We start from the raw sequence: 14,431 nt of genomic DNA, 5'->3' as shown, positions 1-14,431 counted from the left end.
CTGCTCTGGTTTCAGTTGTAGATGGGTTTTATTGCCTTTGCAGTCCTGGTTATGTGGGGCTGAGATGTGAGAACGACATCGACGACTGCGTCAACAGTTTGTGCAGCATCAACTCGGCATGTAAAGACCTCCACCTGGTGAGTAGGAAATCACATACCCACTGAGCTCCTGTCTGTCACCTTGGACTAACCTATGCATTTCTGTAGTTGTAGCAACTTCACCCTAAAGGTCTACTTTGCCTGTCAGGAACTCTCAAATAGGAGTCTTGACAAATTTCCTGCCTCACTTGCAGACAGAGCCAGACATGTATATTTAGCTTGCAGCTAATGGGGTCCCGTGGCCACCAGCTACATCTACATCAACAGGATGTGGGTCACACCAGACGCTGTGCTTGAGAGTTCAGAAACTTCTGATCCTAATTTTTTCAATGTTTGCTGTTGTGAGTAGTTTGCAGCCATTAGGCTTCATTCACTATATTTGTGAGGTCAAAACACCTATTTGGGACTACTTCTGGCTCTGGCACTGGCTCCCTGTGTGTCAAAGGATTGAGTTCAAAATCCTGTTCCTGGTCTATAAGTCGCTGAATGGGCTTGGGCCTAAATACATGTCAGAGCTGCTGGCTGGGTATGAAGCATCCAGACCCCTCAGGTCATCAGGGACGGGTCTACTCAGCGTCCCCAGGGTCAGAACCAAGCAGGGTGAAGCTGCTTTCAGCTTCTGTGGTCCACACCTGTGGAACAAACTGAACCTCTGAGGGGGGCACAAACTGTCAGCTCATTGAAATCAGGGCTGGAAACACTGCTGTTTACTGCAGCCTTCTGACAGTATCGATCGGGTATTGATCTGGGTGATTTGGTATTGATGGATTGATTTAATATTGATTTGTCTGCTGTCGAATTGATTTTAAACAGTTTTATTGAATTTATATGACTTTTGAATATTTTAATTCACTTATACGATTTTAAACTGTTGTTAACTTTCAATTCTCTCTTTCCCTCTGTAAAGCACCATGAACTGCCCTGTGTAGGAATGGTGCTATACAAAGAAATTTGCCTTGCCTTACTTCAAGGACAAAATACACTATTTGGGTGGATGGATGGGTGGGTGGGTGGATGGGTGGGTGGATCAATGAACAGGTACAATAATGGCTCCAGAGCCTTCAGGGTAAAAAAGTCAGTGCTGGCAGTCCGTCTGGGTCTTATCAGGGGATGTGGAAGATGCATGATTCATTGTGGATATCCAGAGATGACACAATTAGGGAATTTCTAATTATGCCTAATAAATGCACCTTCCTATCATTCTCTGATGGACAAATCTTTCCAATTATGCCTTTTTGGCTGAGCTCTCATTGTGCTAAAATGGCAAAATGATTTCAAAGAACACTTGAGAAAAAAAAATAGATGATGAATATTCACATGAGATAATATACACCTTCATTTAATTACTCATCTTTTAAGCAGAAAGTTGCAATTTTCACAGACACACAAAAACTAGCTCATTTGAACCAGACGCTGTTTGAAAAGCCACTCTTAAGGTTCTACATGTAAAGGAACATGAGGCCTGCCGCTTCCTGAGCACAAACATGACTCCAAGAGACAGTTCACTTTTGCGGTCCTACAATGTTTGTGTTGATACAGAACCACACACTTGGATTTAAAGGGCCTTTTGTAAAGACACACAGTCCTACTTCTGTAGTTACTTGAGTGAGGGATAGTTGCAGAAAGGCCCGGGGTGCTGCATGCTGCTCACTAACTGTGCAATGAGAGCCGGGAGCCTTTTTCCAGCAGCTGCTTATTTAGCCCCGCGATTTAGTGAAGTGGAAGACAAAGACAAAATAAAAATGGGATCAACTGTAAAACATGCATTGTCATAAAACACCCAAATTTGAAGCAGTTTGTAAATTCTGGGTTCTCGAGCAGAGCCAAAGCAGTTCTTTCACAAAGCCGCCTGATCAGAAAAGCTTTTCTGTCTCTGTTACACGACGCTGCTGCAGCATGAGTCGCCTCTGCCTGGCTGTCTGACTGTCAGCGAGGGAGGGGCTCATGTCCTCCCCTCTCCCAGACCCACACGGTCATGTTGAAGTGACATTTAGGGCGATACATTTGATGCTTTGATGCAGACGGTTGCTTGCTCGCGGACATTCCAGGCTCGACTCCTTCCATGTGTGCATGCTTATTAAATCGTTCAAAAATGGAGGAAGTTGGCACTAAAGATTAAATTCATCTCTTATGAGAGACGAAATTAAATATTTTATGTTTTGTTTTATGCTAGCACGGAAGCACTATCTTTAATGAAAAATACATAAAAAAGAAAAGACAATCCTATGTTAAATCAATTTTTTTGAGCTTCATTAAATTTTGATTATTTTCTTGTTCAAATTTTCAATATATTTGAAACAACAAAATAATAAAATGATTCTTAATAATTCAAAATAATTCTGATGATGTAATGTAGTTAAAAAGCAGTCAGGTTGATGATGGGAAGAGTAACAGCTCTTCACGGGAACTTGGAGAGATGACTTTAATTTAGCAAAATCCAGTTGTTACCAGTCAAAAACCTCAACGCTGCTGCTCGACATGCATGGGTGAGTCAGTTAGACTTGTCTGACCTGGCTCCCGGTCCCCGGGACCAGCACTACATCCATCATTCAACATTCATTAGTAACTTGTGTAGTAGTCAAAGGCATTAGTGGAAGCAGCAGCCGTGGCGATGCGTCTCTGGTTGTGTAGATGCTGGTTTCAACAGAGTGATATTGTCAACTTTGTATGAACATGCATTGCTGCTGAACAGAAGTCAATTCTCCCCCCCAGTGTAAGGGTGTAGTTTGTCCCAATCTTGGTTAAAATCCTGATGTTTCGTTGTAATTTACTGGGATCAATAATTCACCGAAGACAAAAGGACGCCCCGCAAGAAGAGCATGAGGTGTCACACAAGGGATTTAACAGAAAATCAACCAAGGGTTGTTTTTTTTTCTAGCCACACTAGAATTTTTCACCTTTCTCTAAAATCATTATTCAGATAGAGGCAGATCTTGGAAAAGCCTTCACGTCGTCATATGTAAACCTCGTCTTGTTTACAGCGCTGCCATTCTTCTCTCTGAACACCGTGTCCCACAGAGCTTTAGCTTATTTTGGAGAATCGCAGTCCCTGAAGGTGACTTAGCAGCAAAAATGAGATTATGTTCTATTGGCAGGGGTAAGGAATTTGAGACTCCTGGAGGTATCTAATTTATCACAAGATGACTTCATTGTCCCCCCACCACCATAATACCCACAGTGTACAAATTATAACAGACAAAGTTAGAAAAAAAACACCCAGTGTATGAAATACAGATTAGGATGCTTTCAACCAGCAGCACCCAGGGCCTGCTGACAAAATCTAGACAATCTTAAAGTGCTTTGACCCTGCGACTTCATTCCTCCTGTATGCAAATGTGAATCTAAACTCAACTGGTGCCTGGGAAACAGGCGACAAACATTCATCTTCATTTATGATTAAATAAACGGATGAAGACTGCAATGGTACAATAAAGGACACACCTTTAGAAAAAAGCCCTATATATTTGTGCATATATTCATATTTGCTATATTCAGGCTCAAACAGATATGAATCACCTATGAAAACTAACGCTTTTGTAGATATGTGTGTGATTTTTTTAACACATAATGCACACAAACTGTAGAAATGAAAACAAATAAGAATCAAACAGGTTTGAAATTCCTTTCCACCAAACATAGCCAGTGATTGATCAAAGCTCCCATCTGCATAGAAGTCACGGAGAAAACAGGCGTGTGTATGCTGGGGGGGGGGTGTAACTGGATTCATGAGAAAATGTAAGACAACATTACTCTCTACCATTTAAACGCATTTCCCTGAAGAAATGTTTGTTTTTTGTGAGTGGGAGGTTGAATTCTATACCAGACAAAGTAGTGAACATTCCATTTGTACAAGGGTGGAGCTGCAGGCTTGTGTGTGTGTGTGTGTGTGTGTGTGTGTGTGTGTGTGTGTGTGTGTGTGTGTGTGTGTGTGTGTGTGTGTGTGTGTAGTAGAGTGAAAGGTACATGACGCCTAGTCATATTTTGGATTGTGCATGAAGGCGCAGACTTGGAAACGATCTGACCATGTGCAGTGGAGTTACTACAGTCGTCTGTTCTATGGTCAAAGCAAACATGGCTGCCTCCTGGGTAAATGCACCGTCTTTACAGTTACGCTTTACCAAGGGCTCCAAAGTGTAGGGATGCTTCCTCTCCACCCCTCCACCATGCTTGGTGAAAATCAGCCTCGGTTTTTGTATGACCCTGCTGACAGTAAAACAAATGCCACGAGAACACGACCTCACGAGTACAGAGACGCAGCCATTTTATGTTCTATTGTAAGGGTGAGTATTGCTATGTTCAGAACTAGACTAGTGACTAACTAGCTGAGTGATGGCAGGTGTGGATGCTCTGTCAGTCTAGTCCGTCATCATATTTCAGTGCAAATAGGATGATGTCCCCTTCTTTGTATTCCAGAGTTATGAGTGTGTGTGTCACTCTGGCTGGGAGGGGGAGTACTGCCAACAAGAAATTGATGAATGTTTGTCACAGCCCTGCAAAAACAACGCCACCTGCACAGACCTTCTCAACAGCTACAAGTAGGTGTCGGAGCTGGCTCCCAGGCATCGTCCTCGCGGTGTGCATCAGTCACTTAATAAATGCAGAAGAAGAAGCAGTTCAGAGGAAGCAATATGTCCTTCCACTGGCAGCGGAATAATGAATTGCAGATGGCAGGTAAAACAAATGAGTCAATCAATGGCTCACAGCATGAAAAGGTTTCAGGGGATCTGAGACTCATTGGAGGAAAAAGCTGGTGTATCTGCTTCAGCTAGTGCCCCGCTCACTGGGGAGACATAAAACTGCTTCAGGTGGAAAATCTGGGGAATGGAAAGAAATATGAGGTGGAGTGGTTGCTGGTGTTCGGGCACTCACTGCCACCAAGTGGAATATTAACCTAGTTTAAGAGCAGATCCTTCAGAATCACACACACACACACACTCAGATTCTCATTTTGTTTCTGTGGTCGTCTCGATTCTATATATCCACTTCATTCCTCATCAGTGCGCTAACATCCGCCACTCCTTCATTCAGCTCTTTGGAATTAAGAGCTGCTCTGGCTTGTTCTGCAGTTAACCTCCAATTTCAGCTGAAACAGTCAGGAGTGATACCTCACTGTGACTTGGGTTTAGATGCAGTGGATTCTTTTCAAAATAATTCTGGGTAAAAAAACGCGACTATCCGCCCGCCATTGGCAGCTGCAGATATCGGCCATCATTCTGACATGTTGGCACCAGTCCCAGTGGTGGCCAGCAGTTCTCTATAACCATTGTTAGGAAAGTAAAATGAGTTATGTGTAGTTATTTTACTTCTATGACAAAAAAGACAATTAATGATGTTTACAAAGTGTCATTTATATTATCGTTTATGTTATTTAGATATTATTATTTGCAGTATTAAGTAAGTATTAATATTAATTTCTCCATAGGTTCTATGTATTAAAACTGATGAGACCAGGTACCATGGACAGTTTGCTCATATGCTATATTCATGACTACAAGATTGTGATCGTTCAGAGTCATTTATAAAGTGTCTATAAACATTACAAGGACCAGCGTAACAGTTGATAATGGGTTTGTAACCTGTCATGACACTGATCATACTTGGTTAAAGGGTGAGGTGTTAGGCAGCCGTCAGCTTTATTAGGTTGCAGGGGAACAATTGGCCAAATAAAACTGCCTGATAACATAACTGCAAGTTTAATATTAATCTCCTGTTACCGTTGATGGTTGTTATAAACTGTCAACTGATTATTTCAAGTAGTCGTTTACCTGCAGAACTCTGCGGTTCGAGTGAGATATTCATTTTTACACAAGTGACCCCAGATGGGGGGAAAAAGACTCTCTTACCTTTACAAACCCACTGAATATGCCATGAGTGTTTATCTCTTCAAGATTTCTATATTTTATATTATATATTCTAAAATAACGTCTCCAGCACCATTCCTGCTCTCTCTGTTGTGTCGGAGGTGTTTGTGCTCTCCGGGCTGGACCGGTGTGGACTGCGCTGAGGATGTGAATGAGTGTGATTCTGGGCCTTGTCTAAATGGAGCTGAGTGTCAGGAGTCAGGTGTACCTGGGGAGTTCTCCTGCACCTGTCCCCCCTTCTTCAGCGGGCCCTTGTGCAACCAGCCTCATGACCCCTGTGACCCCCTCCACAATCCCTGCCTCCACAACTCCACCTGCCTGACACGCTCCAATGGAACCGCCTCCTGCAGATGCCCAGCTGGTGAGTGAACACAGCGCCACAGCCTTATACACTCTGTCCTTTTTTAGTCCACTCAAGTGTAACTAAACCATTTTGTTCAATAGGATATGATGACAAGCTGTGTTACGACATAGAAGAAGCTCATTCTATGATGATTAGTTGGTATGTTAAAAGGTCTCACCACGATAATTCACAGCACAAAGCATGCACCATTGGTATCCTCTCTGAAGAAAGACTTTAGGTTTCAACAAACTATTAAAAGACATCATGTACTAATGCAAACTGTAAATGCAGTTTTCTGAATCATTTGTTGACTCAAAACCCATGGAATGTCTTTCACAGCGAAGTAAAAAGACTAAAATTCCTCTGTTTCATGTCTGTGTTGAGTCCGCTGCTAACACACTGAGCTCGAGCTCATGCACGACCTCCTTCAGTTTTGCACTGCTCTCCATAAAGTCCACAGCAGGTTATTTTAGGTTAGATTTTATGAGCCAAATACATATTTATCAGCACTTAGCAGAGCTGGGAGAACATCCCAATCAATCCCTTATAAATTATATTTCCTCTTTTGCATAATGCAGTCACTCTTCCTTCTCTTTAAGAAGGAATAAAATGTAGGAAGATATTAGCTTCCATCACCACAGCAAAACTGTCTTAAACGTGCCTGTTAACATCTAGCGTGTAGCAGTCAGGTACTCCAATTAATTGAATACAACTGTAGGAAAGACGAATGTGATTTCGTAAAGCATCAGCAGTGGAAAACAAAGGAAGCACTGCAAGCCTTGATTCAGAAACAGAAGGTAACTGTTGTGGCAGACCTCAAGTTTGCGTCAAATATGGGGAGCATACAAGTTCAATGTCTCTTCTCCATGTTGGGTTTTGACTTTGGGAACAGAAAGCAAATCTGTCCCAGATTATCAGAGAAGTCTGCATGGTTCATAATAGATTAGCAAATCCTGAGACAGTCATAGCTTTTTAAGTCAGCAGTCGTTTTTTTAAATCAGTTCTCTGACACAGAGGAAGTCATTGTAAATCTCTGAGAGCTGGACTGATGTGATCCACTTTCTTGGTCTTTGTGATGAAATGAGCAGTCGTGTTCTGCATCGCCTGCTGTGTTCAGAGTGGCACGGTGGTGTGGCCTGTCAAGACACGATTGCAGTTGTCACTCCTGCTAGACACAAACAGACACACTTTTCTAAATAAAACACAAGTCCTTCATTGTTGATGCGGTCTTAAGGTGATAATACACCGATTTGCTGCCTGTCTAAATGGACCTGTTCAGATAAACAAGAATATACTTGAAAATCCTTCTAACAAGTGGGCCGCACAACATGTGATGGCACCTTGTTTAGATATCATTGGATGTTTTGTACGTCAGTTTGCAGATGGGATTTCACATTTCCTCCTCGCATGGAAAAACTTTAGGAACTGCTGATGTTGAGAGGGACGAAGATGTTGGCTGGGTGAAGGTAGAGGGTGGAGTTCAGTTCTATTCACGCATTATTAGACTTTTTTTAAATTTGAGCTGCAAATGAAGAGTCTGTAGCTGAAGAACAAATGTGGTCCCACAGCAAAACCCTGGGGAACTCCCCATGTCATTTTTAACCAGTTTGTGCCAGGAAAAAGTTTCAAGTTGCCGTTTTCAATTTAGCACTGAGATCCAATAATATTGAGACGACTGTCCATCTTCACATGGACACTACTGATGACTTAAAGCAGTCTCAGCTCCTTTGATGAGCTCATGTTATGTATTTGATTTTTATAAAATGTGTGGGAAGAAACTTAAGGCGAGGGGGTGTCTCATATGCTGTATAACTCTCCATGTTATTGTGACTGATAAACTCCACTGTGTCATGCTAACTGAATGAAGCTATTTCATGGAATTCAGGTTCAGTTGCCTCTGACACATCAGGCTTTGTCAATCCTATCGACAGGAGAGTAATTCAATAATATGAATTGGTACATTTTAGCATATAGCAAATATGACTAAATACACTTTGCAGTTTAGGCTAAGTTCTGTTTTGTTACCGCTTCTTAACATCTTTTCAAGAGAACTTTCATGCATCTTATGAGAGATGAAGTCACACAGTTGCTGCGAAAGCGGAAACTCTCAGTTTGAATCATCAAACCTCGTGTGGATGAGCGTTAAATACTAATGAGACAGATCTTGGTCGGACTATCAATTCAAAATGATTCTCAGAAGAAGAAGATTGAAGAAGATATACCAAATGTGTGTCACAGAGGAAATCAGATTACTTGATTGTCTGGGTTTTAATATTCAAATGTACCATTTTGCAGTGAAAGATGCCATAGGGTTATGCAGTACTGTACCTAATGGTTCCATCAGCGAGAGGAGGAAGAGATGTTGCCAGATATAAATAGAGCGGCTGGGTTAGTTTCTGAAGGCTTCCTTGGAGAGGAATAGGAAATTAGGTGCTGGCTGCATACATTAAACCAAGAGCTTTGCGTGGGCTTGGTCGTCTTTACTTCATACACATATTATGACTCACTTCTCTACATTATTATTCACCATAAATCCTTCCTACATAGCTACTACTCAACAAACACAGGGCTGTTGTACAGCTCGTGGCAGGATCCCAGCACAGCATTTTCACAGGTTTGTTATTTACTATTCAGGCTCAATCCTGTGTTGAGGCAACAGTGTAGGCCATATTCCCAGGACTAATTAAATTAGAATTTGTCTTCCAGATTTGCAGCCATGAGAAGAGTTCATGCCACATATTCATACGCGCTCTTTACATATTAAACATGATCAGTGTGAACTTTTAACAACATTAGCATTTCTGGCCATGACTCAGTGTGCAGAATTAGAATGAACTGGGAGATGAGATGAAGTTATATAACATGAAATGGCACATGTCTCAGTCAAAGAGGCGTTTGGATCTGAGTCTGGTTTACAAAGGAAGGAGCTTCTTACAGCCTCCATGAAGGAGAGTCGCTGTCAGCAGTGGGATTGCAGAGGGCACCAAAGACAGAGAAACATGGAGCAGAACGAAGTGATCCTGATTACAAAGCTGTCAAATTGGTTCCAGTCCACTTGAGAAAATGATTCACATTAACATATTACTCATAAGAGTAGGAGTCTGTTATTTTTTGCATATATCTAATTATTTTTGTTTGTCAAGAGGCGATAAACAAGAAAGAATAAGGTCAAGTTGCAAAATATGCATAAAATAAAGCTACCAAGAAAGCTCAGCGTCCCAGCGTCCGCAGGTTACCTGAGCTCTCGCTTTGTTGCAGTAGAATTTCTGTTGTGATTTCTATTTGCTTTACTTGTGTTTTAACGTTCTTCATATCTCTCATGATGAAGTGGGTGGCAGGAGTCTGGTTCATGCAGTGCCATAGTTTGCAGTGAAATATCCTCCTTGTGTATCTTCAGCTGTGCTCGTGTGTCTCGACGTGAAAGCATTCAGGGGAGCCTTTTTATTGTGCTGATCCTTTTTTCTTGTTTTTCACTTGTGAGTGCATGTGAATGTGTGTGCTCACCTGCAGCCAGGATCTTTTTTGTGAGCCCACTCTGGCTGCTGCTGGTTAAAGAAAAGGCAGCAGACAGCACAAGGCCACAGGGCTGATTGTCTCCATGTACGTTGCCTTTTCTCAGGAACTGGGGAACCTGGGAAAACGAAAAGTAAGACGGTAGTCTTAGAATTGCACTAATGGGGGAAACGACCTCTCAAGTCCTAAATGTTGATTTTTAATGGCTTCATCATTTGGATATGGATCGTCTCTTTCTTTTCATGGTTACTTCTTTATGTGGTAGCTTAGTCATTTCAGCAGAAACTAAAAGGCAGCCATTAGGTGGTGCCTCCTGGGAGGAGCATGAAAGCGGTTTGTAAAGCACCGCCACAATGGAAATGAGTTTTGTCTACAAAGGTACGCTGTGAGCACCTGGAGGCCAGAATAAAACCCGAGCTAGCTGAAGCTCTTATCCTCTCTTGATTGCAATGAGCTCATGTTTAAAGTTTTTGTCTTCCTCCACTGAGCCACGGGCTAGGAGGTCTAAGTCGTCTCTCCTGTCCAGCACAGATGTTCCAGTTTCCTCTTAATGAGCAGCCTCAGCAGGGAGTGCTGACCTGGTAGAGGAGCAACCTGAAAAGAGGAGTGTTAGGGTAGAGGTGGAGGTCAGGGTTACTGGCCAACAGCCACAACAAAGGAAACAACCAGCGCTAGCACCACTCAACACAGATTATCGTACAAGGTTACATCAGATTCAGAGGCTTGTAGGCACTGATGTCTTTGCTGTGTTGGTAGAGGAGTGTTCACCACGTCCTGGGTTCAAGCTGCTCTCGCTGGGACACCGACCAGGATGCACTTGTTCCTCAGCATCTAAACAGCAAAAAGCCCAACTGATTAAAGACTGTTGAGGTTTACCGTTGAACTTAGCGCTAGTTAGCTTAGCATAACGAATGGAAGTGGGTGTGTTGTATATCATCGAGTATTTTTCCTAAAGTCGATGTATTCTTTTGAATATTATACTGAAATAAATAATATAAAACTGTTATGAATACACCACTTTACTGAAGGCGAATTAAAAAATGTACAATATTTGAAGAAGTTTATCATGTCATGCTGTCCAAACATTTAATTCTGATTAGCTGATTTTTTTTTTAATGAGTTTGTAGTCTACAGTCTGTTAGAAACCTTTCTTTGTAGTTCCATCATTAATTTTGTTTTAAAGTTGAAAATCATTTCCATGTTGTTTCTGCTATTAAGGGCATTTTCTCAGGTATATAAATGAATTTTTTAAATAATAAATCAGTTGTCACAAGTTCATCAAAGTATTGAAACAAAGAAGGAATTTAAGTTTCCTTGATCTTTCTAATATATTTGGTTTTACAACTCTAACATGGAGCCCAGATGGGTGGTGTTTTACTGGACCTCAACCTTGAAATGTGCTGGTCTGGGTGGTTGGTCGATGCCGAGTCGGTCTTTTGGGTGTAATTGGGCTGCAGAACCCAACGCACAGAGTGGCAGTCTAAGACCCGGGTCTGTTTCTGACACCGAGTCACTAAGCCGACATGCTCCCGATCTCATGAATGGAGCCGCTCTCCAGCAGCTGATACAAATTGGCATGAAAATAATCTTTTATATGGTTGAATCTGGAGCATCTTTGGATCAGTCTGCTTTTGTCTTCACATCAAAACATTATATTGTTGCAGTAAATTTTATCTACTGCAGCATGAAAACGTCCACTTTGTTTACATTGATTAAATTAAATGCCATCAACCTGCCATGGTGCTATAAATACCCTCACACACTTCACATATCCGACTGTTCTCTGTAATAATTTCATATTCACATGACTCACATTTGTGCCTGCCCTCCAGCTTTAATCTACATTTATTCTTCCAACGTATCATAGCACAAACACTGTTGTGTCATCAATTCCAACATGAAATACAGAATAAACTGTGCTGGACTGCTGATGTTATGGAGCCATAAATAGCTTCATCATTCAGTATGTTTGTTGTTTATTTCTGTTATTATTGTATGAGACAATTGTAGCACGCACACACACACACGCACAGACATACACACACACACACACGCACAGACCATCTGCCAGCTTTTTGTTGATGTTTTTTCAAGCTGAAATATTCCTTTTTTCCCCCTGGACAATGATATGATTAGCATTTGTGGAGCTTGTTCTTCTGCTGTCTTGTGACTGGCAGTCACTTAGTGCTGCTGCACATGTGAGAACCATGAAGCACCTTTGCACCGGGTGATATTCATGACAGACTTCGTAATATGTTCCATCCTTGTATTTTCAGCCTACTTGTAGTGTTTATGGAGCACTTTTCATTGTGTTTTGGATGACAAGTGGGTCCATTTTGGTTCAGAGTGCTTTTAGACAGGGGGTCATTTAGCCTGAAGCAACAAATCAGGATTTCTGCATTACAGAGAAGTGAATTAATCCAAGCTTTGTGTGGTCTCTTTACATGTAATAAGCATTTGCCCTCTGTGGCTGAGAATATTCCCAGAGGTGCTCCTGGCCAGATGGAGAACAAACCCCTTTATTTGCAAAGCGTGCTGCACCTTCCACAAGACTGAGATAGCGTCCTACCCAACAGTTGGTTAATGACCTGCGGTGAAGCCGTGCCAGCCACAGACTGACACATACCTAATATGAGACTGAAAACGATGTGTTTCGGAGTGGTGGCCCTCATTGCTTCATTCCGAGTGATAATTTGCTTTTAAGCACGACATGGACCAGATTATTTATTTTGGATTTCTCTCACTGAACGCCGTAGATGGACTGGCAGGAGTATACGAGTGTCACCCTTCCCCTCTCAGTGTAGGGACATTGTTACACAGGTCTATTTTCAATAACTTGCATGCGTTTCATCATATCAGGGGGATTGTTTATGCGCAAACCGCCTTAACTCGTGGTTTCATCTATTAACTCTGCATAATTGTGTTGTGATTTTTTACTACTACTACTATGACACTAATATGTTGAAAGTAGCAGCACAAAGAGAGGCATGATCATGATCATATGAGCATGGAGCAGGTGTTGAGTCTCAGTGTGACGGCGGACCCCTTCAGCGAGCAAAGGTCTCAGCACGCTGTCATATTCCATTGCTGAGGGCAAAGGCGGCTTTTTTCACGCATGGTAGCTTTGAGGCCTCTGTTTCCAGCCTCAACAACAGCTGCACAAAAGCAGAACAAAGCTTCCGTGAGCAGGAAGTGGCATCCGAGCGTTTCTCTTCGTAACTCTTCACAACTCCTCTCATTAGTAGCCTTGTCCTTTAACCCCTCACCACTTCACATTGCGTATGCAAATTTGGTGAGAATAATATAGATTTTTGTAACAGAGCTGATAGTAATGGTTACGTTTCAGGAGTGGATGTGGGAGATGTTTTAGTCACGCTCCATGGGCCCTTCCTCATGTCTGTGTTCAGGTGTTGTGCGTGATTACTGTCTGCTGTTGGCGGAGCTGTCAGGCTACGCACAGCCACCAATCAAATGGCTGAGGGCAGCCCATGTGTTGCCTGGGAGGCAAAACTCAACAGCAGAAACAGTCACCAGCGAGCTGCTCACTACGTCTCACGAAGCTTATTGCTGTCAGCAGCGTAGCAGCCGAGGGCAAGCTGGCGGGCTGCGTGAGGATGAGTGTGCTCTCATTTGCTGCTGGGCAGGAGAGGACGGGGTTAAAACAGGAAGTAGTGAATTGCTCCAACTGTAAACAAAAAAAAAGATTTTGAAATGTTTCAGGAACACTAGCTCTGCTCCCAGAGGACGCGATGCCTTCAAGCGTCGCCGATGTTTATCCAGTGTTATAGAAAGTAGAACTCTTCATATCCTTAACTTACGTAAACGCGCCAACACATACATGTCAACGGCTCCATTACAAACAAGAATCCTGCATACAAAATCATTCTTAAATAAAATCCGTGTTAAAGCATGATGAAGTTAAAGTACTGAGATAAAAGCACTGGTTTGGTCTGATATACTGATACATGTATGACATCAGTGGCAAATGCTTGAATTCCTCCTGAGAGGAGAAAAAAGATCTTTTTCAAAAGCTTCTTATATCACCGCCTGTCTCAAGTCTTAGTCTAAATGCAGTGATAAGTGAAACATTTCTCTCACCCCATTAAAGAGCGTGTACCTTGAAAGTGCACCACAGTACAAATGGTAGCAAGCTTGACAACACGTCAGATGTTTCATTAAATCATCAAAACAAACAGGAGGAAAAATAACTGCATGAATGACAACCAGCACTCAAGGAGCAAGCAGCAATCGCATGTATGTTGATGAACTTTGATCCCTGTGATATAAAACTGCAACCAAAGCTGCAGGCATCTTTTCATTTATCCTGCAGTTACTGCATGAAATAATGTGTGTTACATAAATAGACAAATGAACAGCTGACCATGCACATCCACTGGAAATGGAAATATGATCACTTATCTATTCACGTATGTAATGACGAAATATAAACAGGCTCGTTTTTTAATAGGTGGAGGAATTATTGCTCCTGTGCAGTGCTGCCGTTCCTGCTGACTCTACAGAATATGTATATTTGTGTGTTTCCTGCACTGACATGAGTCTGACTTGGTTCTGAAGCCATAGCGACGGCCTCAGCTCAGACATCCATGACAACGCCT

The 14,431-nt window shown here is 42.2% G+C and overlaps 1 protein-coding gene and 1 long non-coding RNA gene across 2 annotated transcripts in view; one reads left to right on the top strand and one right to left on the bottom strand.

The window, feature by feature from the left end:
• The window catches only part of eys (EGF-like photoreceptor maintenance factor), a 186,283-nt gene that overhangs the window by 87,313 nt on the left and 84,539 nt on the right, over positions 1-14,431 (top strand). Inside the window, exons 24-26 of the mRNA XM_086179793.1 lie at positions 16-137; positions 4,512-4,633; positions 6,061-6,320. Coding sequence (XP_086035919.1) covers positions 16-137; positions 4,512-4,633; positions 6,061-6,320 — 504 coding nt within the window. The remainder of the gene's footprint in view (positions 1-15; positions 138-4,511; positions 4,634-6,060; positions 6,321-14,431) is intronic.
• On the bottom strand, positions 9,475-11,538 carry LOC147248010 (uncharacterized). Its single transcript, XR_015109347.1, has 3 exons — positions 11,205-11,538; positions 10,516-10,646; positions 9,475-9,933 (listed from the first exon to the last, which is right to left on the bottom strand). It is a non-coding gene; the product is annotated as an uncharacterized LOC147248010 (long non-coding RNA).

Source organism: Aulostomus chinensis, chromosome 16, assembly GCF_037954235.1.
Source record: "Aulostomus chinensis isolate RoL2024-O1b breed Wild chromosome 16, RoL_Achi_v1.0, whole genome shotgun sequence".
Taxonomy (NCBI): Eukaryota; Metazoa; Chordata; class Actinopteri; order Syngnathiformes; family Aulostomidae; genus Aulostomus; species Aulostomus chinensis.
Note: the sequence above shows the minus strand (reverse complement) of the source record. Positions and strands in the feature narration are given on the sequence as shown.